This window comes from Emys orbicularis, chromosome 4, assembly GCF_028017835.1.
Source record: "Emys orbicularis isolate rEmyOrb1 chromosome 4, rEmyOrb1.hap1, whole genome shotgun sequence".
Taxonomy (NCBI): Eukaryota; Metazoa; Chordata; order Testudines; family Emydidae; genus Emys; species Emys orbicularis.
The window spans coordinates 42,064,503-42,090,035 of NC_088686.1; the positions used below are offsets into that span (position 1 = coordinate 42,064,503).

The following is a 25,533-nucleotide window of genomic DNA, read 5'->3' on the forward strand; positions in this document are numbered from 1 at the left end:
ATGTAGAAACCAGTTTCACTTTGTGGGTTAAGGTAGTTTTTTAAAGTTATTGAACACCATTTTGAAGCAGTGTCCCTTTAAGAAGTTTCAAATATTTAATCTTTCAGGGTCCTGACTAGTTGCCCAGTTGACCCACAGTGGCAAAGAACGGACTTCCTTGTGTAGAGAGGAAGTGACTCTTATTTTATAATTTGAAACTTTGTATCATAATGCAAGTAAATCAGTGCTTGATAGAGGCAGTTGGCCTAAAATAGTCTCTCCCAGCCTTGATGTCTCTAACAGTATAGAAATGAGAATCTTTTTATTCTCCTCATGCAGATACAAGAGACTGGCAGGTTGAACAAAAGCATTGCATTTAGATTTCTGAAGTAATACTTCGTTAATGTTTGTAAGTTACTTGGGAGATGAACAGCACAACATATGGGGATAGGAAGTGTTTGGAAGATCCTGCTGTCTAGGTGACCAACGTGCAATGAGTTTATTATATGTAGCTATTAGTCATACATGTTTGCCATGCTTTATACAGTAAACCCTATCTTAAACAACCACCCAAGGGGTGAGCAAAAGAAGGTTGCTTAATACAGTTGGCCATTTAATAGAAGATAGAACAAACTTATACTGGAAATCATGGGTTTACTTCAAAGTGGCTATGTAATAGGGTATTTCCTAGTTCATTGTAGTTTATAGAGGCATGGTCTAGAATTAGGTCCAAAATGTAATAGTTTTGAAAAAAATAAACTAGTACTAATAGAAATAACTTTTCACCTGGAAAAAAAATCAGTTTAATCCCCAAAGAAAATATGTCCTCTTTGCCACCTAACATTTCAGCTTTGTGGTAGTGCACAGAACCAGAAAGTGAAAGTGACTAGATTAATTTGGATTTTCAAACGTGTTTTTTAGTTTGACAGTATCCTTTGGCTTGCCTATAGTATCGTTAGATTTATTGCAGGGGGAATTAATAACATTCCAGATAAGCCTGATATCCTCTCACTGCTGCTTATATACAGCTCACAAAAGGAGGAAGTGGGACAGATTGTGCTTGTACTGATTCCTAGAAAAATTTTGTTTCTAGCTTCCTTTAAAATATATCCAACTGACATTTCCCTGGTAACTGCTGTTATGAAACACATCCTCTGAGGACAATTAGCAGCTTGTTCTAGGGCATTTAAACTATTGAGAATTTTTGTTAGCCTTTATCAGCTTGAAGGAAGCCTGTCCATGTCTAACATGCAGTAAGCACATACCTTTGGAGTTTACAGCAAACCTTCCCAGTAACTGTGTAAGTTAAATCTGGAAAACCCACATTGCACTTGATAGGTAGGATTGAATGTTACTCCCATTTAAAAGTGATCTGTATGTGACTGACTACTCTATCCCTGGGAATGGGAAGACCTATGGTGGTGGTTGGTGCAAAGCTAAACAGGTAATTGGCATTCATTTCCTTTAAGCTCCAAGGGAAGGGTGATGATAGAAACCAGCTGCAGGGTATGCTCTGCAGGGTTGGTCTGTCCTTCCCTCTGAGCTAATAGGTTTACCCTGGGGGAGCGGTACTGGAGATAGTTCTCCTAGAGGTGAGGGAAGTGGCAATGTTTGTTGTTAGTTGGGAGACTCCATTTTGAGTCAGGTTGACAGGGCTCACTTGTTCAGGTTAGACAAAGGGCTTGTCTACACAAGAGATTTTTCCAGTTTTTCTGTCTAGTTAAATTACTATGGATATACCAGTGCAACCTCCCCAAGTGGAGACACTTATTCCAGAAGAGTAGCTTTTTTGGCTTAGCTTAAACTATTTTCAAAGCAACATAAGCTAACGTGGAAAAAGGCACTCTGATCCTGAAATATAGATGTCCTCATGGGAAGTTATGCTGGTATAACTAAGTTTAAATTCATACACTACTTTGTACTGGTATAATTTTTCCCATGTAAACCAGACCAAGGGTTTGTTCTGACTGGGTTTTTTACTTTATCTGGGAGCTATATTCTTATGAAGTTGCTATGGGAATTTGGTAAGTTAAGTAACTTCAGTTCCTATGGAACCTAAAACTAAAACTAAAAATAAAATTCTCCTATATTTTTAATGCTCCTGTGTGTCTTTCTGCTTCTATGCCCTTCACAACATCTGAGGGCATTTCTTTATAATTGGAAAAATCTCTGGTGTAAACAAGTCCTGAGTTTATGGCCCTCAATTCACATACATTAGACCAGCGGTAGGCAACCTATGGCACGCATGCCAAAGGCGGCACGTGAGCTGATTTTCAGTGGCACTCACACTGCCTGGGTCCTGGCCACCGGTCCGGGGGGCTCTGCGTTTTAATTTCATTTTAAATGAAACTTCTTAAACATTTTAAAAACCTTATTTACTTTACATACAACAATAGTTTAGTTATATATTATAGACTTATAGAAAGAGACCTAAAAACGTTAAAATGTAGTACTGGCACGCGAAACCTTAAATTAGAGTGAATAAATAAAGACTATGCACACCACTTCTGAAAGGTTGCTGACCCCTGCATTAGACTCTAGGCACCTAGAGAAAATGACACTTGTGCCCTTTTACAGCTTTATGATGACCCATAAAGACCTGAAGTTCTCTGAAAAGTCTTTTGGGTTTTTGTACACTAGAGATTCATGTCTTAGCTACACAATCTTTCAGGGAAGAGTATGTGGCAGACTGGTTGGTTCAAATCACGACATTAAATACAAAGCAAGCAGAAGCTAATTAGTTGAGGAGCAAAGTGATTCTTATTCAGACTCTAAAATTCTGGTTTTATTACTATTTAACTCAACCCCAGACAGTTGGGAAGAAATGTCCCTTTGTTAAAGACTCAGCACCTCTGTCCTTTCATTTAAAGTCTGACAGCTTCCAGTTTACTTTTCTGGGTCCTCCCAAGGTGACCTCCAGCAAAAACAGGGAGGACACAACTTGACATTCCTAAGGTTCCAAAAAAAACCCCCAAACAAAGCGAGAGAACACTTTTTTAGAAAAAACTGTTGAGATATTCCTTAAATAATATAAAAAGCAAAAGGATCTCACAAACACCTTTTTTCTTTTGCTGTTTACCTTTAGGGAGCAGCTGTTTTAATCATTCAGGCAAAGAACAAAAAGCTTTAATAGATGCAGTACATTTTGTGTGGATGGACATGTCCATGTAGCATACAGTATATCTACGTAGTGCCCCAGGTGTGCTCGGCTCCTGAATATGTAAATAAATCCTAAACTCTGTGTGTGCGCCCTAGAAGTGCTGTAGTGCTTTACAGTAGAGAGGTGTCACTGGGCCAGAGAGTTTATAATCTAAGGCCCTGATCCTACAAAGGGGTTGGCAAGTGCAGCATGTTGCTCCTTATTTAAGAATTATGAGACTACAGCTTTGGGGCGACGTTGTAGAAGGATAGGACTCTGTGTGCACTTGGGAGGCTATTGCCCATGATTAGAGGCTTACAAAGTTTTCTGGCTGAATAGAACTAAGTTATGCTAAGTCTCCTTGACAAGATGAGTTTCTTGAGAAAGGACTTGGCACGCAGATGCATAGAGATCAATGCCAGGCTATCGTTAAGTTTTAATTGTCACTATGCATTATGTGGTCAGATTTAAAATACTGTGGTGGAAGAAGCAATGGCTGAATCTGAGCTCGTGGAAATCCTTGTTCCCACTGTCACAGTTCAGGGCAACTGTGCCTGCATTCCCTCTCTGTGGTCTACAAGGGCACCAACTCTTGCGCTTCTGGATTTTAAGCCATTGGTTTTCTTGGATGGAGACCTGCATCTCTTTCCCTTCTGACTGGGTATTTACATGTAAACCAGTTCCCTGCCTTCTCTGCCTTAATCCCAGCAAAAGACAATCCACCTAAGGAGACATGCTTTGCTTCTCTCCAAGACAAGTACACTGCCTGTAATTGCTACAGTTACAAGCTACCACACCCTTCATTCTAAGCAAACATATTTCATTCTTAAGGTCAAAGCAATACAGAGGAAATAATTTTAAACTAATAAAAGAACCTCCACGCATGCTAATAAGCTTACCAGGGATCACTCCAGCTGCAAAATGGGCTCTGGAAGAGGCAGCCTTCAGACTCTACCAGGGCCTTTACTGTGGTTTTGAGTTCATCACCCCCTTTGCTCTGAACAAGAAAAACCCATGACTCTGAGTCACTCATTTATCCAGTCTGCCTTTTTGAAGAGACCTTGTATAGGTAATCCGCCAGACAATGGCTCTCTTCTCGAAGTGCAGCTTCAAAAGGATGGATTTGAAGTAGCGCTGTCAAGCGATTAAAAACAATAAGAATACCATTTTTTAAAATATTTGTGGATGTTTTCTACATTTTCAAATATAGTGACTTCAATTACAACGCAGAATACTGCAGAATGTACAGTGCTCACTTTGTTTATTTTTTATTACAAATACTTGCACCGTAAAAAACAAAAGAAATAGTATTTTTCAATTCATCTCATAGAAGTACTGTAATGCAATCTGTATATCATGAAAGTTGAACTTACAAATGTAGAATTATGTAAAAAAACAAAAAAAGCTGCATTCAAAAATAAAACAATGCAAAACTTTAGAGCCTGCAAACCCACTCAGTCCTATTTCTTGTTCAGCCAATAGTTCAGACAAACAAATTTGTTTACATTTGCAGGAGATAATGCTGCCTGCTTCTTGTTCACAGCGTCACCTGAAAGTGAGAACTGGCATTCTCATGGCACTGTTGTAGCCAGAGTCGCAAGATATTTACGTGCCAGATGCACTAAAGTTTCATATGTTCCTTCATGCTTCAACCACCATTCCAGGGGACATGCGTCCATGCTGATGACGGGTTCTGCTTGATAACAACCCAAAGCAGTGCGGACTGACGCATGTTCATTTTCATTATCCGAGTCAGATGCCACCTGCAGAAGGTTGATTTTTCACTTTTGGTGGTTTGGGTTCTGTAGTTTCTGCATTAGTCTTTTGCTCTTTTAAGACTTCTGAAAGCATGCTCCACATCTTATCCCTCTCAGATTTTGGACGGCATTTCAGATTCTCAGACCTTGGATCCAGTACTGTAGCTATCTTTAGAAATCTCACATTGGTATCTTCTTTGCGTTTTGTCAAATTTGCGGTGAAAGTGTTCTTAAAATGAACAACATGTGCTGGGTCATCATCTGAGACTGCTATAACATGAAATATGTGGCAGAATGTGGGTAAAACAGAGAGAGGGACATACAATTCTCTCCCAAGGACTTCAGTCACAGATTTAATTAATGCATTATTTTTAATGAGCACTATCAGCATGGAAGCATGAAGGGGCGTATGAATGTTTAGCATATCTGGCACGTAAATACCTTGCAATGCCGGCTACAAAAGTGCCATGCAAATGCCTGTTCTCACTTTCTGGTCACATTGTAAATAAGAGGAGTGCAGCATTATCTCCTGTAAATGTAAACAAACCTGTTTCTCTTAGTGATTGGCTGAACAAGAAGTAGGACTAAGTGGACTTGTAGGTTCTGAAGTTGTACATCGTTTTGTTCATGAGTGCAGTTATGTAACAAAAAAAATCTACATTTGTAAATTGCACTTTCACGACAAAGATTGCACTACAGTACTTGTATGAGGTGAATTGTAAAATACTATTTTGTTTATCGTTTTTACAGTGCTAATATTTGTAATCTATACGCTTTGATTTCAATTACAACACAGAATACAATATATATGAAAATGTTTTTCTACATCCAAAATATATAATACATTTCAATTGGTATTCTATTGTTTAACAGTGCGATTTAAAACTGCGATTAAGCATGATAAATTTTTTTTGAGTTACTCGCGAGTTAACTGCGATTAATCAACAGCCCTAATTTGAAGTAGGTCATTTGCATTCTCTACACTCCCAAGTATTTCCTAGGAAATCCACTCCACATGTATTGTCCCAAAAAGTCCTTTGACGTTCCTAAACCAGCAGTGGGCAAACTTTTTGGCCCGAGGGCCACATCTGGGTATGGAAATTGTATGGTGGGCCATGAATGCTCACAAAGTGGGGTGCAGGAGGGGGTGAGGGTTCTGGCTGGGGGTGTGGGCTCTGGGGTGGGGCCAGAAATAAGGAGTTGAGGGTGTGGGAGGGGTCTCCAGGCAGGGGGTTGGCTCCAGCTAGAGGTGCGGGCTCTGGGGTGTGGATGGGGATGAGGGGTTTGGGGTGTAGGTGGGTGCTCTAGGCTGGAACTGAGGGGTTTGGAGTCTGGGAGGGGGCTCCAGGCTGGGGCAGGGGATTGGGGCATGGGGGGGGTGAAGGCTCCAGCTGAGGGTGCAGGCTCCGGGATGGGGCTGGGGATGAAGGGTTTGGGATGCAGGAGGGTGCTCTGGGCTGGGATCGAGGGTTTTAGAGGGCAGGAGGGGGATCAGGGCTGGGGCAGGGGATTGGGGTGCGGGAGGGGCTCTGTTGCAGGCTCCAGGTGGTGCTTACCTCCAGCAGCTCCCGGAAGCAGCGGCCTGTCCCCGCTCTGGCTCCTACCCGGAGGCGCAGCCAGGTGGCTCTGCACGCCGCCCTGTCTGTAGGCGCCGCCCCTGCAGCTCCAACTGGCCGCAGTTCATGGCCAATGGGAGCCACCGGAGTGGCACTTGGGGCAGGAGCAGTGTGTGGAGCCCCCTGGCTGCCCCTACGCTTAGGAGCTGGTGACGGGACATGCCACTGCTTCTGGGAGCTGCGCGGAGCCATGGCATGCACGCATGGAGCTCCCTGGCTGGAGTGTGGGAGCGGGGCAAGCCCGAGATCCCGATCCCCAGCAGGAGCTTGAGGGCCGGATTAAATCAGCTGGCAGGCTGGATGTGGCCCATGGGCTGTAGTTTGCCCACCCCTGTCCTAAATGTCTTCCTCCTAAAGAAACTCTATAGATAGTACATAAACTACTCCCAAAATACTTAAACTTAATTCAGGAAGGTTTAACTTAATTCCATAAGGTTTGTCCAGGATCTTGTTATCTATCAAACTCACTTCACCTTGAAGTTCTAAAAACTTTAATTCTCCTTAGGTAGGAAAGGTCACATCTGAGATCCCCGGTCTACCTGGGAGGTCCATTCTGTGGCTGGATTTGGTTTACCCTTATGTAATTTAAATTACCTGTGGAGGAATAAATAGGTTTGTTTGTTTTTTTGCTGCTCTGCTGTATAAAGGTGGCTCAGAAGGGCTTTTAAAAAAACAATTCTACTTGCTCTCTTTTAGAAATATCAGGACTGTTGCATCTTGTGACACTTTGGGTTTCCCTCAGATCTGCAGGGCCTTCAGTCACTGCCTGTCCTGTAACCCTGGATGCTTTTGTGCTGTGAGCATGCTGCTAATGTCAGGGCTCTGAGCCACAGCTGTACAACACTTGTCTTTACTCTTTTTTTGTTTGTGGTTTTCCTTGGGGATCCAGAGCAGTGGATGAGGTACCATGCTAACTAAAGGAGGGAGATGGTTAAATCATTAACAAAAATGTTTTTCTTCCAGATGTGTAACAGGAGTTGGAGTTATTTGGTCTGTCAGTACCTAATTAAAAGCTTTGAAAGAAGTCTGAATAAATATTACTTTCCTCTCAATCAAGATTTACTTCCATGGTACAGTAGAACCTCAGTTATGAACACCTCGGGAATGGAGGTTGTTTGTAATTCTGAAATGTTCGGAACTCTGAACTAAACATTATGGTTGTTCTTTCAAAAGTTTACAACTGAACATTGACTTAATACATCTTTGAAAGTTTACTATGCAGAAGAAAAATGCTGCTTTTAACTGTATTAATTTAAATGAAACAAGCACAGAAACAGTTACCTTACCTTGTGGAATCTTTTTTTAAACTTTCCCTATATTTTTAGTAGTTTACATTTAACACAGTATTATGCTGTATTTGCTTTTTTTTGGTCTCTGCTGCTGCCTGATTGTGGACTTCCAGTACCAAATGACGTGTGTGGTTGAGTGGTCAGTTTGTAACTCTGGTGTTTGTAACTCTGAGGTTCTACTTATATTTAATGTCAAAACATTAATTCTTCACTCATTCATATGAGCTCCACAACAAAACAGGCCAGACTCATAGACTTTAAGGTCAGAAGGGACCATTATGATCATCTAGTCTGACCTCCTGCACAACGCAGGCCACAGAATCTCACCCACCCACTCCTGTAACCAAACCCCTAACGTATGTCTGACTTACTGAAGTCCTCAAATCGTGGTTTAAAGACCTCAAGGTGCAGAGAATCCTCCAGCAAGTGACCCGTGCCCCACGCTGCAGAGGAAGGCGAAAAACCTCCAGGGCCTTTGTCAATCTGCCCTGGAGGAAAATTCCTTCCCGACCCCAAATATGGCGATCAGTTAAACCCTGAGCATGTGGGCAAGACTCACCAGCCAGCACCCAGGAAAGAATTCTCTGTAGTAACTCAGATCCCATCCCATCTAACATCCCATCACAGGCCATTGGGCATATTTACCTGCTAATAATCAAAGATCAATTAATTGCCAAAATTAGGCTATCCCATCATACCATCCCCTCCATAAACTTATCAAGCTTAGTCTTGAAGCCAGATATGTCTTTTGCCCCCACTACTCCCCTTGGAAGACTGTTCCGGAACTTCACTCCTCTGATGGTTAGAAACCTTTGTCTAATTTCAAGTCTAAACTTCCTAATGTCCAGTTTATATCCATTTGTTCTTGTGTCCACATTGGTACTAAGCTTAAATAATTCCTCTCCCTCCCTGATATTTATCCCTCTGATATATTTATAAAGAGCAATTGTATCTCTCCTCAGCCTTCTTTTGGTTAGGCTAAACAAGCCGAGCTCTTTGAGTCTCCTTTCATAAGACAGGTTTTCCATTCCTCGGATCATCCCAGTAGCTCTTCTCTGTACCTGTTCCAGTTTGAATTCATCCTTCTTAAACATGGGAGACAAGAACTGCACACAATATTCCAGATGAGGTCTCACCAGTGTCTTGTATAACGGTACTAACACCTCCTTATCTTTACTGGAAATACCTTGCCTGATGCATCCCAAGACCGCATTAGCTTTTTTAACGGCCATATCACATTGGCGGCTCATAGTCATCCTGTGATCAACCAATACTCCGAGGTCCTTCTCCTCCTCTGTTACTTCCAACTGATGTGTCCCCTATTTATAACCAAAATTCTTATTAATCCCTAAATGCATGACCTTACACTTCTCACTATTAAATTTCATCCTATTACTCCAGTTTACAAGGTCATCCAGATCTTCCTGTATGATATCCCGGTCCTTCTCTGTATTAGCAATACCTCCCAGCTTTGTGTCATCCACAAACTTTATTAGCACATTCCCACTTTTTGTGCCAAGGTCAGTAATAAAAAGATTAAATAAGATTGGTCCCAAAACCGATCCCTGAGGAACTCCACTAGTAACCTCCTTCCAGCCTGACAGTTCACCTTTCAGTATGACCCATTGTAGTCTCCCCTTTAACCAGTTCCTTATCCACCTTTCAATTTTCATATTGATCCCCATCTTTTCCTATTTAGCTAATAATTCCCCAGACGAGTCCTGAATTTCTAATATGAAAAACAGCTTGCATGGATTTTCTTCCTGTCTGTCTTCCTCTATCATAAACTCCAGCTTTTTGCCCTGTGTAGGTCACTTTTAATGAAAGATGCTTTTCTTGCACCAGTACATCAGGTGAATAGTGTATTCTCCATAGTCTCACTGCTCTTCTGATGTCTAACTTCCTTTTACTTGAACAGTAAATAAAGAAATTGCGTTATCCTTTCAAGCTTTTGAAGTGGGCCAAGGGAATACATTACCATGTGCTCAGAGGTGTCAGTGGTGTCAGTCAGCTTGAAGTTCTTCCTTGTTATCCATTTAAGACATACATTTGGTTTTCCTGAGAGATACGTTGGAAAGGAAGCTGGAGTTCAGGAAACATTCGTGCAAACAGACTTTGTGGGATATAAGTGATGATGCAAACTATAGAGAAGTGTTTGTCAGAATGCAACTGTACAATTGGGATTCTGAACACAAGTTTGGGAAATTTAGAAGTTAATTTCCACAGTAATGCTAATGCTGCTGTATTAATTGCGTTAAAGTATGTTGTTCTGAAAATGAACTGTAAAAAGGGTACTTTCATACATAAGATTTCCTTGCTCTCAGTTGCAGCTGAACACACACTGAACAGGAACTGCTGCCCTGGAAGAGGAGGAGGTGGGAAAGTGGGCCCCAGCGGTGGCCACCTCTTCTCCATCTCCTCTCTACAGTGCGATGTAAACAACTGAGGAAATTTTACTCATCTCCTGGGATTGAAATATGATCTAGTAGCTAAGGGCACTGCCCTAGGAATTGGGAGGTTTAGGTTCTGCTGCTATGTGGAGTTGGGCAAGTGGCTTTCCCTGTGCCTTAGCTTTCCAGCAGTGATATATGTAGGGAATGACACCTCAGTGAAGTTTTTTAAAATCAGTGGCTGAAAAGTGTTCAGTGTCATTATATTACATTTTTCTTGAGTGCACTTAAAAGTGCATCCCAAACTGATGCAGAAAACTGGTTCTCCTTGTATCACAACAGACTAGGCATATGATCTTTTCTCTTGTTTGAATGCCCTTAATGTATCTTTTGCAGGACTTTGTCCCATTGTATCAGGACTTTGAAAACTTCTACACAAGGAACCTCTACATGCGCATTCGAGACAGCTGGAACAGACCAATCTGCAGTGTGCCTGGGGCCAAAGTGGACATGATGGAGAGACTTTCCCATGACTACAATTGGACATTTACGTGAGTTAAAGCTTGAGGAAAGATTCCCAACAATTAGTCTTGAGTGGAGAATGCCTGAGGGCGATGAAACAGTCTTTGAAGGAGCAGCAGGTCCTGCACAGACTAGTGGATAAGAAGGAAGGTCTTCTCATGGATCAATAATTGGTTAAAACATAAGAAACAAAGGGTAGGAATCAATTGTGAGTTTTCACAGTGGAGAAAGGTAAATTAGCAGGGTCCCTAAGGGGTCTGTACTGGGACCAGTGCTGTTCAACATAGTTGTAAATGATCTGGAAAAATGGTAAACAGTCTGGTGGCAGACCATACAAAATTACAAAATTACTCAGGATAGTAAAGTCCAAAGCAGACTGTGAAGAGTCAGTCAGTCAGTCTCTCTCTCTCTCTCTCTCTCTCTCTCTCAAAATGGGGTGACTGGACAACAAAATGGCAGATGAAACTCAATGTTAAGTGCAGATCTCAGAGTAGCAGCCGTGTTAGTCTGTATCCGCAAAAAGAACAGGAGTACTTGTGGCACCTTAGAGACTAACAAATTTATTTGAGCATAAGCTTTTGTGGGCTACAGCCCACTTCATCGGATGCATTCATCAGATGCATTATATGCATCCGATGAAGTGGGCTACAGCCCACAAAAGCTTATGCTCAAATAAATTTGTTAGTCTCTAAGGAGCCACAAGTACTCCTGTTTTTGTTAAATGCAGAGTAATGCACAATGGAAAATAAATCCCAACTATTATGAAAAATGATGGGGTCTAAATTAGCTGTTATGCAAGAAAAAGGTTGTGGAGTCATTGTGGATAGTGCACTGAAAACATCTGCTCGATGTGCAGTAGCAGTCTAAAAAAGCTAACAGAATGTTAGGAACCATTAGGAAAGGGATAGATACTATGACAGAAAATATCAGTGCCCCTAGATAAATCCATAGTACACCCACACCATGAATACTGCATGCAGTTCTGGTCTCCCCATTTCAAAAAAGACCTATTTGAATTGGAACAAGTAGAGAGAAGAGCAGCAAAAATGATTAGGGTATAGAGTAGCTTCCATATGAGGAGAGATTAAGAAGACTGGGAACTGTTCAACTTGGAAAAGAGGTGATTTGGGGGGGGGAAGGAGGGGAATATGGTAGCGGTCTATAAAATCATGAATGTTGTAGAGAAAGTGAATAAGGAAGTGCTATTTACCCCTTCACATAACACAAGGATCAGGGGGTCACCTAATGAAATTAATAGGCAGCAGGTTTAAAACAAACATAAGGAAGTACTTCTTCGCACAACTCACAATCAACCAGTGAGTTGTGTGAGGAAGTCCTATGTTGCCATAGGAAGGCCAAAACTATAACTGGGTTCAAAAAAGTATCAGAAGTTCCTGGAGGATATATCCATCAATGGCCATTAGCCAAGATGGTCAGGGACCAACCCCATAATGGGCTCTGAGACTCTTTAAACCTGTGATTACTAGAAGCTGGGACTGGAGGGCAGGGGATGGATTGCCCTGTTCTGTTCATTCCCTTTGAAGCACCTGGCATTGGCCACTGTCGAAGACAAGATACTGGGCTAGATGAATCATTGGTCTGACCCAGTATGGCCATTCTGATGTTCTTAGAAGTGCCAAAATTTGAACCAAGGAACTTCAGAGTTTGAGATGCCAATTCCTCTTCACTGGGGTTATGACTCATGTGTAATAGTTTATACTTGTATCTGTAAACACAGTGATTAGAAGTGTTTTATATCTTTGTATGGAAGGGTTCACATAATAGCAGGAAGCCAGTAGTTAAAATCAGGCCAGTACCTTTGTGAGAGCATTTACTGCATATGCTGCTTAGCCTGTCTCACTTCTGGTGACTTTATTCTGACATGGATTAGAATCCAAGTGAGAGTTTGGTATTCTGGCTCCTGGGGTGTACCGTTGTGTTAATTGAGATTGAATATGTAGGCCAAAGGTGTTAACCCAGTCACTGTCCAACATTAAATAGTTTTAAACAAGGTTTGGGGTTTGGTATTCAGAGACCTCGGCCTGCTTAGAACCATGGCAAGTATACTATAAAATTCATGCAAAAGGTTAGTAGTTTGACTGAAACACACAAGGAAAATACTCAAAATGAGGTAGAGAGCATTGAAACTGATTATCCAAAACAAAGTTAACCTATCAATTTCAAAGTCCTTTTTTGGAAACACTGAATATTAGTTAATTTTTTATTCAGCCAAACAGTCTTTGGTGGCGAAGTAATGGGTGAGTTCTGTTGTTCAGTTCTGAGTTGGGAATGAGTCACTTTTCTGCTTTAGACAAGACAGATATAGAAAGGATAGTAAAGATGGGGGAAACAGCTTTTGTTGATGATCTCAGGATGCAGAGCGGCTGGTCAGTTGTAGATGGATGCTTTGGGCTGACAGGTGGACCACAACAGCTGTTCTGGACTCCATCTCACCACAGATATCATCTGGTTGGTCTGAGCAGGTCCCTCTCCTTCACTGGTCCTTCTCAGGCCGAACAGAGCTGGATGGGCGGTCTCATTCCGTCGCGCTGGTGCCATGCAATATGGTTGACTTCAGGATCACATGAAAAGCTGGAGGGAGAGAGCAGGAGGAAGATATAAGGGACAGAAAGAAGCACATGAGGGAGGGGAATACAGCAGGATCTCACATTTATCAAGTTAGGGTCCTTGCTGGTTCAGCGATAATGGTCCCGTGCTATCACTGGAGTATCAAAGTCTAGTGTCACGGCACCAATTCTTCCACCAGTCCTGCAGTGATGATAAAAAGTTTTTTCTTCTTCCCTAAAGTCTCTAAGAACCCCAAAAAGGAGTGATGAGTGGAATACCCCATCTCATTACTTTGTCCATCAATTAGACTGAACTTCCTACATGCCAGTTTTGGTTCACTGATTTCTGATCCCACGCTGTTTTTGTTTAACTAGGCATGATCTTAACACATTCCTTGAATTATATCAGTAGGCCTCTTTATACTAATTCAGTCTTTGTCTTGCTTTTGTATCTTTTCTCATCAACATTTGTTACAGGATATTGTGACATTCCATTAACTTTCACTCATTTCTCACAGCTGAGCATGCAATTAGGCTAAATTTGTGGGCTCGATTGTCACAACAGTACACGTCACACAAACACCACATGATTGTCTGAGGCTGAGTTTAGCAGGAGTGCTCTGGGTCAAGACTGAAATAAACTGGCAGAGCTGAGGGGTGGAGACCAGAAGTGGAATAGCAAGGGTTGCTACAGATCAAAGTTGAGGTACCTTGACAGAGGTTGTATGTGAGAAACCTGTACAGCCCAACACACAGTGTAACTTATGATGCCTGTCCTTGGCTTTCAAGAGTATTATAGTCAATGCAACTTTTTTCCACTACAGTTTGTTCTTGCCCCATATTGCAACACACCAGTGCTGATTTCCAGATGCGTTTCCTTTGTGCTGGGGGGATATCCTGTTGGGGGTAGTGCCAACCTAATTAGTCTAAAGAATTCATTTTTAAAATGGAAAGAAAAGGCTTGAAATTTGCAGGTGGGAGGCTGGAGGGGAAGGAAGGACACAGCTAACAAATGATTGGAAAAACCTTCAACATTCTTTAAAAAAATTAAGACAGTATTCCAAAGAACATCTACTAGCTTCTAGCCTTCATTTAAATTTTTTAAATATATAAGCATAAAAAAGATGAGAAATCAGATATTTGTTAAAAATGGCTTATATACCTTTAATACATGTAACTTGAATTAGAGACCCCAGCAATGAAAGAGCATCCTTGTTCAGCTAATTATTTCAGTTTTGAAAACAAGGACCGTATACATGTAAACTTTCTGGCCGCAGGCTGTTGGTCTCTCCTAGTTCCATGCATTTCCTAGCAGGCTGATGGTAGCTAGTGTATTCTTGTGTAGTTGGATCTTGGGTTTGTTTGTCAGTGTCTTAACATGTGATGTTATTGAAATACAGGTACACAGGGAGAGTGATAAAAGACGTTATTAACATGGGTTCCTACAACTATCTTGGATTTGCTCAGAACACTGGAATTTGCAAAGAAGCAGCAGCTAAAGTACTGACACAGTATGGAGCTGGGGTATGCAGCACTAGGCAGGAAATGGGTAAGTTTGGGTGGGGGGCAGGTGTTTTCAAAGTGTATACTTAAATCATAATCTGTTCATTAGTCTCTACAAAACATTGTATGGTTCCAGTTTTTGAACCTCAGATGAAGCAGTAAAGAAATCACAACTACAGAGTGAAGATAAATTCTGTCCTTTTTCTGTTCTGGCATGCTTAGTTTACACAGCCACAACAGTCTTCATTGATATGTTGTCAGATTTTTCCACTGACTCTCCTCCCCCCCCCGCCCCCCCTTTTTTCTGGATCATACAAAAAAAAAAAAATATCTAGCTGTTGAAAAACCTCTTGTGGCACAGATTTGGCCCCAGGTTCATCTGGTCTATTTTGGACTTCTCTTTTGCTATTTTACATGCAGGAAATCTGGACAAGCATGAGGAGCTGGAAAAACTAGTGGCCAGGTTCCTGGGTGTGGAGGCTGCAATGACGTATGGGATGGGGTTTTCAACCAACTCAATGAACATTCCTGCTTTAGTTGGCAAGGTATGGCTTCAGAGAGAATGGGTAACAGGGTGTCTGGCACAAAATTTCTGCTTATGGACTCTTTAGGGGTTGCTCACTCTTTTTTTTTTTTCCCCCCCCCCCCCCCCCCCCCAAAGAAGTCACTGCAAATATTCTTTGCAGATACAGGTCCCGGTATGTCATCTATACTGTATCTCAACCCAAGGGTCTTTTGGGGACACTGTGCTAGAACCTGTAATGCTCCAGAATGGCTCTTGTGTTGGGAGAGAGCACAACCTTGTGGGACTTCTAGTTTCTGCAGTCCACACCATGATATTAAAGATGGTGATTACTTCAGTAAACTGCCCAACCACAGACTGTTCTGACAGCTTGCTGGGAGACTGAATGCCCCTCCTAACTGGCATAAAATTGAGCCAAGTTGGGCATCCCAGTCATAAACTTGGAAACCTATAATCTCTCATACAGACAGTAATTACTAGGGAAGAAAAATTTCGTTTGATGTAATAAACCCATAAAAGAACAAACATTTTGCTCACCAAATAGTGCTGCATTAATGAATACAATGATCATCCAGGCCTGCAAAATAATAGGTCTGCTGCCTGACAGCACAGAACTCAGCCTGAATCTTTTGCATCACTAAATGGTGTTACCTAATCACAGGAGATTAAGAGATGGAGAAGATCTGTTAAACTCCATTTAATCCATCTGCCTCTGCTGGTATAGTACAATGTATGTTCTATTGCTGTCTCCTGTTCAGATTTAAATATAATCTGATGGGACTTCTCCTTCCCTTTTGGAGATGATTCTAGAGCCTCGCACATCTTTCTCGCACAGGATTTTTTCTTGGTACAATTTAAATCTTCCCATTTTTAATTTCATCCTGTTATTCCTAATTATTCCCCCTTGGACCCCTCTGAATTCCTCCTATGGTGTTTGAACCTTTCAAATTTCTGTTGCTTCATCTCATCTCCTGCCTTTTTCTGTGTTTAGTCCTTTTCTTGAATACCTTCAGTGCCTGCCTCTGACACTGCTTACAATTTTCCCAAGCAGCAGAAGTGAAATTGACATGATTCCGGGCAGTTTCCCTGAAGCTATTCAGAATCTTGTGGGCATCAGTGAAACTGAAAGCTTTGCTCAATTTCACTGTGTTGACACCTGGGTAGCTCTGATCAGCATCCAGGGTTGCAGTAGCTGTCTGAAGATTGAAGAGGATCACTTTGTTTGTATTGTAAAGTTATTTCCACAACTATAGAAACTAGCACTTATGTTAAATGATAGCTTAAATTTTCCAGATACTGCTGACTTAGCTGCTGCCATAACTTTCTATCCCTGTGTGAGAACATTTACCATGGTAAAGTCTTTCAAGTCCTAGGTTTCCTGTTTTTTCTCAAGATGCCTTGTTTTTGTATTTAAGACAATCTGAAGTAATGAATAAGATTTTGTGACAGATTTATCAAGTATTTGATAAATTTCAGTGTTACTTACCATTTATATAGTTATTCTCATCCAAGGATCTTAATTGTTTTACATTTGTGCTTTGAGATGATTTCTAGGGGTGTGTGATGAAGAAGGGTCTTCAGAAGGTGTTTCATCTCAATCCAGTAATAGAAATTAAAATGACCAGATTTGGGATAGTCCATCAAAATTTGAAGTATTCATATTATTTTCTCCAGACATTCTAGAACCCTGTTATATATCATTAATAACAATAAGAATGGAATAGATGCTAGAAACAGTAGCAGGTTTGGGAGAAAAGTTCAAGAGCTCGTAGAGACTATGGGGAGGGAATGAAAATTCAAAAAAAGCTAGTGTCAGCTGCAAGGATAATTTAACTTGCTGACCAGAGAATGCATATCTCTGATGCAGCAATGGAAATTTAGATTTTTTTTTTTTAAACATTCTTACTTAAGTTAGTCACTTTGCATTGATTGCATCTGATATAGTTTGAAAATTAAAGTTAATAGGGTTAGTCTTCCTTTTGTCAATTGTATGCATAAGAGATACCAGTAATTTTCACCTATTTTCATTCCTTTTAGTAATAAGCCTGCTTTCTTTTTCATTTTGCCTAATAATTATAAAGTCCCCATTCATTTTTGTCTAAGATTAGATAATTCTGCTTTTTTGGATGTCCTTGTCTTTCCTCTACAAGTCTCACCTGACCCTCTGTTGTCGTGTGGTTGTGTCCCGTCTCCTCTTCTAAGACTCTGGAGCATGTCCCTGGTGAAGCAACTACTTCATGCCCTTTGCATTTTGTTTTGGAAGATACATGGTCTCTTTAGCCTTAATTATGTGTGTTCTTGGAATTTACTAGCTGTTTTCCACATTGATAGATATTAATTCTTCCTCCGATTGCATCTTATGTAAAAGTATTAGTGCTCAAAATCTAGCTTTCCCGAAATCTAATATCTTTGAAATGCCATGTTGTGTGAATCCCACAGTCTTTACTATGGGTGATTTAAATAGCCAGTGACAACTTTTCCACGTGGTTTTTCACTACTTCCTGTCCCTCAGTGAAATGGTGTTGATACAGGTTTCTCTGCAAACTTCCTGGATCCTAAACTTGTCTTCTGTGTGGCATAGGCTCTTCTTTTGTGTATACTTGATTCTGGTTGTCCATTACCCAACAGATATCTATTGTAGGTAACTGAAATCCTCCATGACTACAGTGTAACAGATGAGTATTTATTTCATCGATATAGATCCAATATAGATTTATTTAATATACCATCAGTATCTCTCTAGAAGAAGCCTCAGAGGTGGTGAGTGAGGTTAACCAGCATTTCTGGATCTTCTGAAGGAACACAAATGCTAAAATGTCAAGGCCCAAGGCTTTTCTTTTCTTTCCCAGTCTGCAGATGATTGGGTTTTTTAAAACCTAATTAGGTGATACTCGGCTATTATGGTGATGAAGGCCATGTAAATATACTTAGATAGGAAGGGCACATTGAGGGATGCTGGGTGACATGCGTTTGCACTGCAATAAAAAAAAAACCCTGGCATGAAATCTGAGCCGGGTCAATTGACTCAGGCTCACAGGGCTAAAAATGGCAGTGAAGATGTTTGGCCTTGGGCTGGACTCTGGTTCTGAGATCCTATGAGGCGGGAGGTTTTCAGAGCCCAGGGTCCAGCCCAAGCCCGAATGTCTACACTGCTGTTTTTAGTCCTGCAGGCCGAGTCCGAGTCAGCTGATGCACAGCGGCTGCGCCGTGGGTGTTTTATTGAAGTATAGATGTACCCTAATAGATGATATTCTTGCCTCTTGTTGATTGTATCAACTTAAAAGTTGTAACATTTTCTGTCCCTTACAGTAATAGGAATGTTACAGGATATGCGCGATAATTAAGCATCATGGTTGTTGCTGTGTTCAGTAATTATTAAACCCAAGAAGATAGCCTCTTTCCTTCGGAGCGCCACTGTCAAACTGATTGTTCTGCTGTTCTGAACATTTCATAAGGTCTCCTCTGGCTGTCAAATGTGTATTTCTTCTTCGAGTGATTGCTCATGTGTATTCCACAATAAGTGTGCATGCTCGCCACGTGCACCGGTGCCGGAAGTTTTTCCCCTAGCAGTACCAGTAGGGGAGCACCCTAGCGACCCCTGGGTGGCGCCTCCATGGTGCGGTATGAAGGGCACTGTGTGCTCTCCCCACCCTCAGTTCCTTCTTGTCGCCAGTGAAGGTGCTTCAGAACTGTTGTGCTCCAGCTTTGCTGGAGCTTGTCCCCAAAACTTCAGTGTATGGTACCTGTAGTTAGTTAGTTAGTTGTTTAGTTTAGCTAGAGCACCTGTACTGGGGCATGGTCCAGCTCCGCCCACATCCTTCGTTCCTCCCGAAGGTGGTCTCCACCTATCACATGGGTCAGGACATTTTTCTGCCAATCCTCTGCCCCAAGCCCCATGCGTCCAGTGAGGAGTGCCGCCTCCACACGCTGGATGTGAGACAGGCTCTGGCTTTTTACCTGGAGCAGACTAAGCTATTCAGAAAGTCCTTGCAACTGTTCATCGCCTCGGCCGAGCGCATGAAAAGTCGGCCCATCTCCACTCAGCGGTTCTCCAACTGGATCACCTCGTGCATCCGTACCTGTTATGACCTGGCGGGAATCCCTCCGCCACCAATTGTGAAGGTGCACTCGACTAAGGCGCAGGTCTTGTTGGACGCCGGGTTCGGCAGGGCCGTTTTCCATCCCGAGAGTTTGAACTTCCCACCTCCAACAGATACAGCTTGGAATCACCTATTGTAGAATACACATGAGCAATTACTCGGAGAAGAAGAAAAGACGGTTACCTTTTCCGTAACTGGTGTTCTTCGAGATGTTGCTCCTGTCTATTCTACATCCTGCCCTCCTTCCCTTCTGTCGGAGTTGTCTAGCAAGAAGGAACTGAGGGTGGGGGGAGCGCGCAGTGCCCCTTATACTGCACCATGGAGGCGCCACTCCAGGTGTCGCTAGGGCGCTCCCCTGAGGGTACTGCTAGCAGAAAAACTTCCGGCACCAGTGCACGTGGCGAGCACACACACCTATTGTGGAATAGACATGAGCAACACATCTCGAAGAACACCAGTTACGGAAAAGGTAACTGTCTTTTCTCAACTCCTTATGACACTGAAAATGAATGACTAACCTTTCTTGATCCACACAACTCTCAATCCTGACCTGTGGCACCGCCAGCTATTCCAGTCACAGGCCTCTCATGGAAGCATAAATAGCTTGATGCACTAATAGGAACATGGAGAAGGCAACCAAAACTCAAAGGGAATTTGGTTGGTGTCTCCCAGTCCCCATTTGTGCACAGGCTATTTTATCAATTGGCTCTGTTTTGGATAACTTTACATTTAAATTTAGTAGGAAAAGTCCTCACTAATGCATATTGTCTCGACTTTTTGGTGAAACTTCTCCTCCCCCACTTGTTGGAGCTCCTTGTCACCTATCCTGCTTAAACTGTAGACTCAAGATTCTCAAATATGAACCAGGCTATAATATCTGTGAGGCACTTAGCACCTCCTTGGGTGTAGTAAGAGTAATGACCAGCAATTGCAACCTCAGCTGTCCAGAGGTAACCCGTTAGCTAATCAGGAAGACTAGCACTGTAACTAGACATTTACATCACACTTGATAAGCCTAAAATAGAAGTCACCACAGCTGTGCTGGTCACAAATGAACTGCTTGAGTATTTTATTTCTCTCTGTTCTTCAAAAGCTTTAGTGCCATCCTCAGTTACTACTTAAACTCCATTCTACTGTTGTCATCAGTGAGGGGATTGAGAGCACAATAATAGAACCTAACCTTACCCCAATAGTGTCTAGTCAGCATAGCCAGCAAGAGGGACTCATAGGCTCCATCGGCACGAGGTAATTGATATGTTGCTCCCCATGGGCTGTCAGCAACAAGACGCCCTGAACTGATGCTGAAAACTGCATAATTGTAATGCAGGTAGGACATGGTCAGTTTTTCAACACTGGCAAAACATGATTGAGAACAGTTGTGTCCTTTCTACAGTTTTCAGCACCAGGTTCTGGAGGGGACGGGCACATTGCTGACAATCGTTAGCAGCAGCCGGTCAAGTTCCTAGTAGACGGAGCCAAAGATAGGCTGGGGATGGAAAGCTGGGGATGGTGTGAAATCCATAAGGGTTGTGCGGTCAGAAATATGCAGACCTCCTGAAGGTGAGTCAGGCTGCATTGGAAACTTCCTGTTTTGTGCTACATTTCCTGTTCTCCGTTTTGTGTGAACACTGATTTTAACAAACCTCCTTGTAATTGCTTAATAGCAAAACCCGTGTCTTTTAATATAAGGCTGATCACAGGACTAGTAGGTGCTAGTTCAACGACATTAGGGAATCTTATCTTCTCCCTGAGAGAAGGGATTAAATTGTTTTCAGACATACTCGGCTTTCACAAACTGACACTATGACCAGCTGTGTGTAGATGCCATGTATAGCACACAGCACTTCCTAGTAAGGTATGGCTTTCACTTATCCTCCGCAGGATTCATATGGTGAATCACTGATCTTGACTTCATGGCAGGATATTGGGATGTGCATTACTAGTGATAGTTAAAGGCAGAGCTGTCTCGTCTAATACAAACACAGCCGTTTGAAGAGTACTCTGACTAAAGGCAAATAAGAGTGGTCTTATCACACTGCTCTGCTGTTAACCTGAGTCTATTCAGCCTTTTTGCCTCATTTTTTCCCCTTGTGCAGGGCTGTTTGATACTGAGCGATGAGCTGAATCATGCATCACTAGTGCTTGGAGCAAGACTGTCAGGAGCAACTATTCGAATCTTCAAGCACAACAGTGAGTACCTGTTGAGGGGGCACTTCCTCTTGTAGCTCAGACACATCACACTCTTTTCTGAGAACCTTGCCTCTTGTTGCTGTAAATCTGAATGTCCAACTGGGAAACCCATTTCCAGTAATTAGAGGCTCTTAGGGGCTGCTAGCACCTTGGAGTTAATAGTGTTGCAAACCCTGGATTGGAAGCTCTATTCTCTGCAAATTGGCCATTAAATACAGGTTTTTTTTAAGGTTGTTGAAAGGACACTTATGGAAGAGATTTCTTAAACTGGGTGAGTGAAATTAGTGCTTATGCAAATGTGGGTATCTGATTAAATCTAGACATTGGAGGCAGGTGTCATGTAGGCTTTCTCTTCTCTCCCTTCCCAGCTCTGCCAGTACTCCTCTGCTCCAATCAGTAGCACTTTATGGTGTTGCATTTCTGGGTCCCCTTATAGCTTTTCATATGTAAAGTAGGGATGTAAAATATTAAATGGTTAACCAGTAAGCATTAGTCTTACCGTTAACCCCCAGCCCTGGGCCCAGCTGGAGTGGAGCCCCCGGGACCTCTCCCTTTAATCGGTTAAACAATATAATTTTAGTAGTTTAGCGATTAACTTTTTAAACGATATTTACATCCCTAATATAAAGCCAGTGCATGGCTGTCTGGCATATGCAGGGGGACTGCTGGTGTTCACACCTTTCAGTTTGTATCATGTATGGGTCAGCACACGTACAGAATCTTATTACAATCCATGTCAGATACTAAAGTGGTGAAAGTCATGTAAGAACCTAGATAGATGATCTAGGTTGTCGTATGGTTTCTTAGGTCATTGCTTAGTTTCCAAGGTCAGGATCTAGGCTGCAATAAGATTCCCTAACATGGTTCTGTAATCATTGTCCATCCTATGGACAAAAACATTAAAATTAAGTACCCCTACCCATGCCTGGCAACCATGCTTTGGCACAGTCTCCTGTACCTGGACTCTGAAACCAGAAAGAAAAGGTTCTTTCAGCTCCTCCCACTGCCACTTTTCAAAATCACACTCTTTCCTCTTTTTTGTGATTGTCTATGCTCCCCGCCAGCCTCCCCATAATTTGTTTTCCATGCCTGGCTCTCTCCTCTGCCTCCCTGTCTTCATCCTGTGTCACTTCAACTTCCATGTTGTTCACTCCATCTGTAATGTCTTTCTTTCCTTTGGGCTCTTAGTCTGGACTGACTCCTTCATGATTTATTCACATTAGCCATTCCATTAACTGGATCTCCAAGTGCTATGTGGTGTGCTCTTCTCATCACTCAAATGCACTCTGGTCTTGTCATTCAACATCAATCTCTCCCTTGCTCCTCCCTGCATAATTTCATCTGCACTGTCACTCAATTCAGGCTACTGATGTCTTGGAGTATGCTGCTGCTCACAGTCCTCCACTTTACTGTTATGGTGTGGTATGAATTCTGCCCTCTCCTGTGCATTCGCCTTGCCTCTGGTCTCTGCTCCCCAAGTGCAGTGTTTCTAGAGGGCAGAGGCCTGTAACTACCCCCAACTTCTTCCACTCACTGTCCTTTGCTTATTTTACTCTGCTTTGTTCCTTGTGAATTAGCTTTCTCTTTCCACACCTCCAACCCCATCAGGTCTCATCAGATTTTCTTCCTTATTAACTCTTGTGTCTTTTCTCCACCCACCATCTCGTTCAGTTTATTTAAAGACAGAAATGACATTAGGGGAGAACTTGCTTCCTCATCTATCCTCCTTTGCCCAATCGCCATCTGTCTGCCTCAGGCCCATCATCCTTGAACTCATTCTCTTCTCTCTGGCTCCTTTTCCAACCACTAAGCCTGCTCTTGTTTTTCCCAAACATGAAATGCCCTCCCTCATCTCCACCTGCCATTTACCAACCCATTTCTCTCTTCCCTTTTATTTCCAAGTCTGTCTCTTTCTGATGTCTTAATCTCTGTACTGTTGTACTCTTAACCAGGGATGACCAAATCCTGGCCTATAGCGGAAATCATGTGTCAGTGCTATACCACACAGCCACAGTCACCTTTAACATGAGATGTGGCTTGCGGGAGATGTGGCTTCAAATGCAATGTGGCCGAACTTGGGATCATGATAGAGTTTAGGGGGGAGGGATAGCTCAGTGGTTTGCTCATTGGCCTGCTAAACCCAGGGTTGTGAGTTCAATCCTTGAGGGGGCCATTTAGGGATCTGGGACAAAAATCTGTGTGGGGATTGGTCCTGCTTTGAGCAGGGGGTTGGACTAGATGACCTCCTGAGTCCCTTCCAACCCTGGGATTCTATGATTCTATAGATTTCACAGGTATTAGTCTCTGTGGGCCACTCTTCATATCAGAGGGTGGCTGTGACTTGTAGCTGTGACCTCATTTGTGTGCTCCTGCATTTAATTGTGTCGTGCTAATGGGGAAATAGTACTAAAGGCTGTTTGGTGGAATCGCGCTACTTTTTTTTTTTTTTTTTTCCCCCTGTGCAGATATGCAGAGCCTGGAGAAACTGCTCAGAGATGCCATTGTACATGGGCAACCTCGCACCCGCAGGCCCTGGAAAAAAATCCTCATCCTAGTGGAGGGAATTTACAGGTACAAGTTATTCTCTACCTTGCCTACACTCTTCACAAGATCCAGCTGTCAGGTTTGGGTTCCATTGCTGGACCAGGCAGTAGAGCTGGTTAATATGAGCATGCCTCTTAGCTGTCGCTCTTGATGAGAGACCATTTGTTTTAGTCCTAGATTGATCTATAAGCTCCGCCCACGTGGCCTACTGTAATAACAGCTGGTACTGATGGAAAGCTTCCCATCTCCTAAATACAGCACAAATGCTAACTAATGTAAACAAATTATTTACATCAAACTTGCTGAGGTTTTAGACTGTGTTTATTACCCTCTAGTCCAATTCCCTTCTCTAGTGGTCTGTTATTGATCATGCTAATGGGAATAGATGGCAATATGTGCAGATCTCATAACTTCTCTGAGGTTGTGTGGGAGATATAAATGGGAGATCAGTTGTCCTTGCACCTGGTTCATGACTTAAGGATCAGGTGGTCTTGAGCTGCTGTTGGAAGGCATGGCTCAGGCCTGGTTGGTGTCATTTAGGAGACCAAACAATGTCAAGTTAACTGGTAGCAGCATAGGACACTGAGGTTTGTGAGGCAGAGAAGCAGTATCTGTTGTAGATGGAAACGCATTACAAAATGCATTGGATTGCTCTGTCATTCTTGCTGCAACTTAATCTGTTTAACTTGTGATGCTGACTTTCAGAATAAGGAAATTTGGACACTGAATGCAACAAATCTTGTTTTTTAAACATAAACACTTGTAAAAGAAATCTTTCCATAGAGGTGTTATGGTCTGTAGATAATGCTTCCATGATAATTATGTAACTGCTAAAAGGAAGTAAAGAGAAGGAGGGTAGGAAGCTGTGACGGTGCTGTCTGTGGGAGCCAGCTAAGGTCACTCAATCAGGGTGACAAAACGGGGCAGACAAACCCCAAAGGCTGGTGGATATTCCAATACTTAGATTTTTCAAGCCAGCACAAAACAGCTTCTATAGTACCTCACTGGTTACTCAGAAGTCCAAACAACGCAGTTCCCTTAAATACCCAGCCTCAGGCCTCCATCCAGACACACCTGTCAGATATGATGATGATTACTGAAAATCTTATCTCATCATATAAAAGAAAAGGTTCTTCCAATCCCAAAGGATCAGCCACATACCCAGGTCCAATTATCACTTAGATCTTACCAATTATCACTTAGATCTTACCCAAAATACACACTTATAGTCAATTCTTATTAACTAAACTAAAATTTATTAAAAAAGAGGAGAGAGAGTGTGTTGGTTAAAAGATCAATATACATACAGACTTGAATTCAATTCTTGAGGTTCAGATACACAGCAGAGGTGAGCTTGTAGTTGCCAAAAATTCTTTTAGAAATAGTCCATAGGTTATAGTCCAATGTCCATATT

General features: G+C 42.2%; 1 protein-coding gene across 1 annotated transcript in view; it reads left to right on the top strand.

Moving 5' to 3' along the window:
• The window catches only part of SPTLC2 (serine palmitoyltransferase long chain base subunit 2), a 112,000-nt gene that overhangs the window by 21,615 nt on the left and 64,852 nt on the right, over nucleotides 1–25,533 (top strand). Inside the window, exons 3-7 of the mRNA XM_065403816.1 lie at nucleotides 10,567–10,721; nucleotides 14,660–14,808; nucleotides 15,183–15,307; nucleotides 21,482–21,575; nucleotides 24,041–24,146. Of these exons, the coding sequence (XP_065259888.1) occupies nucleotides 10,567–10,721; nucleotides 14,660–14,808; nucleotides 15,183–15,307; nucleotides 21,482–21,575; nucleotides 24,041–24,146 (629 nt within the window). The remainder of the gene's footprint in view (nucleotides 1–10,566; nucleotides 10,722–14,659; nucleotides 14,809–15,182; nucleotides 15,308–21,481; nucleotides 21,576–24,040; nucleotides 24,147–25,533) is intronic.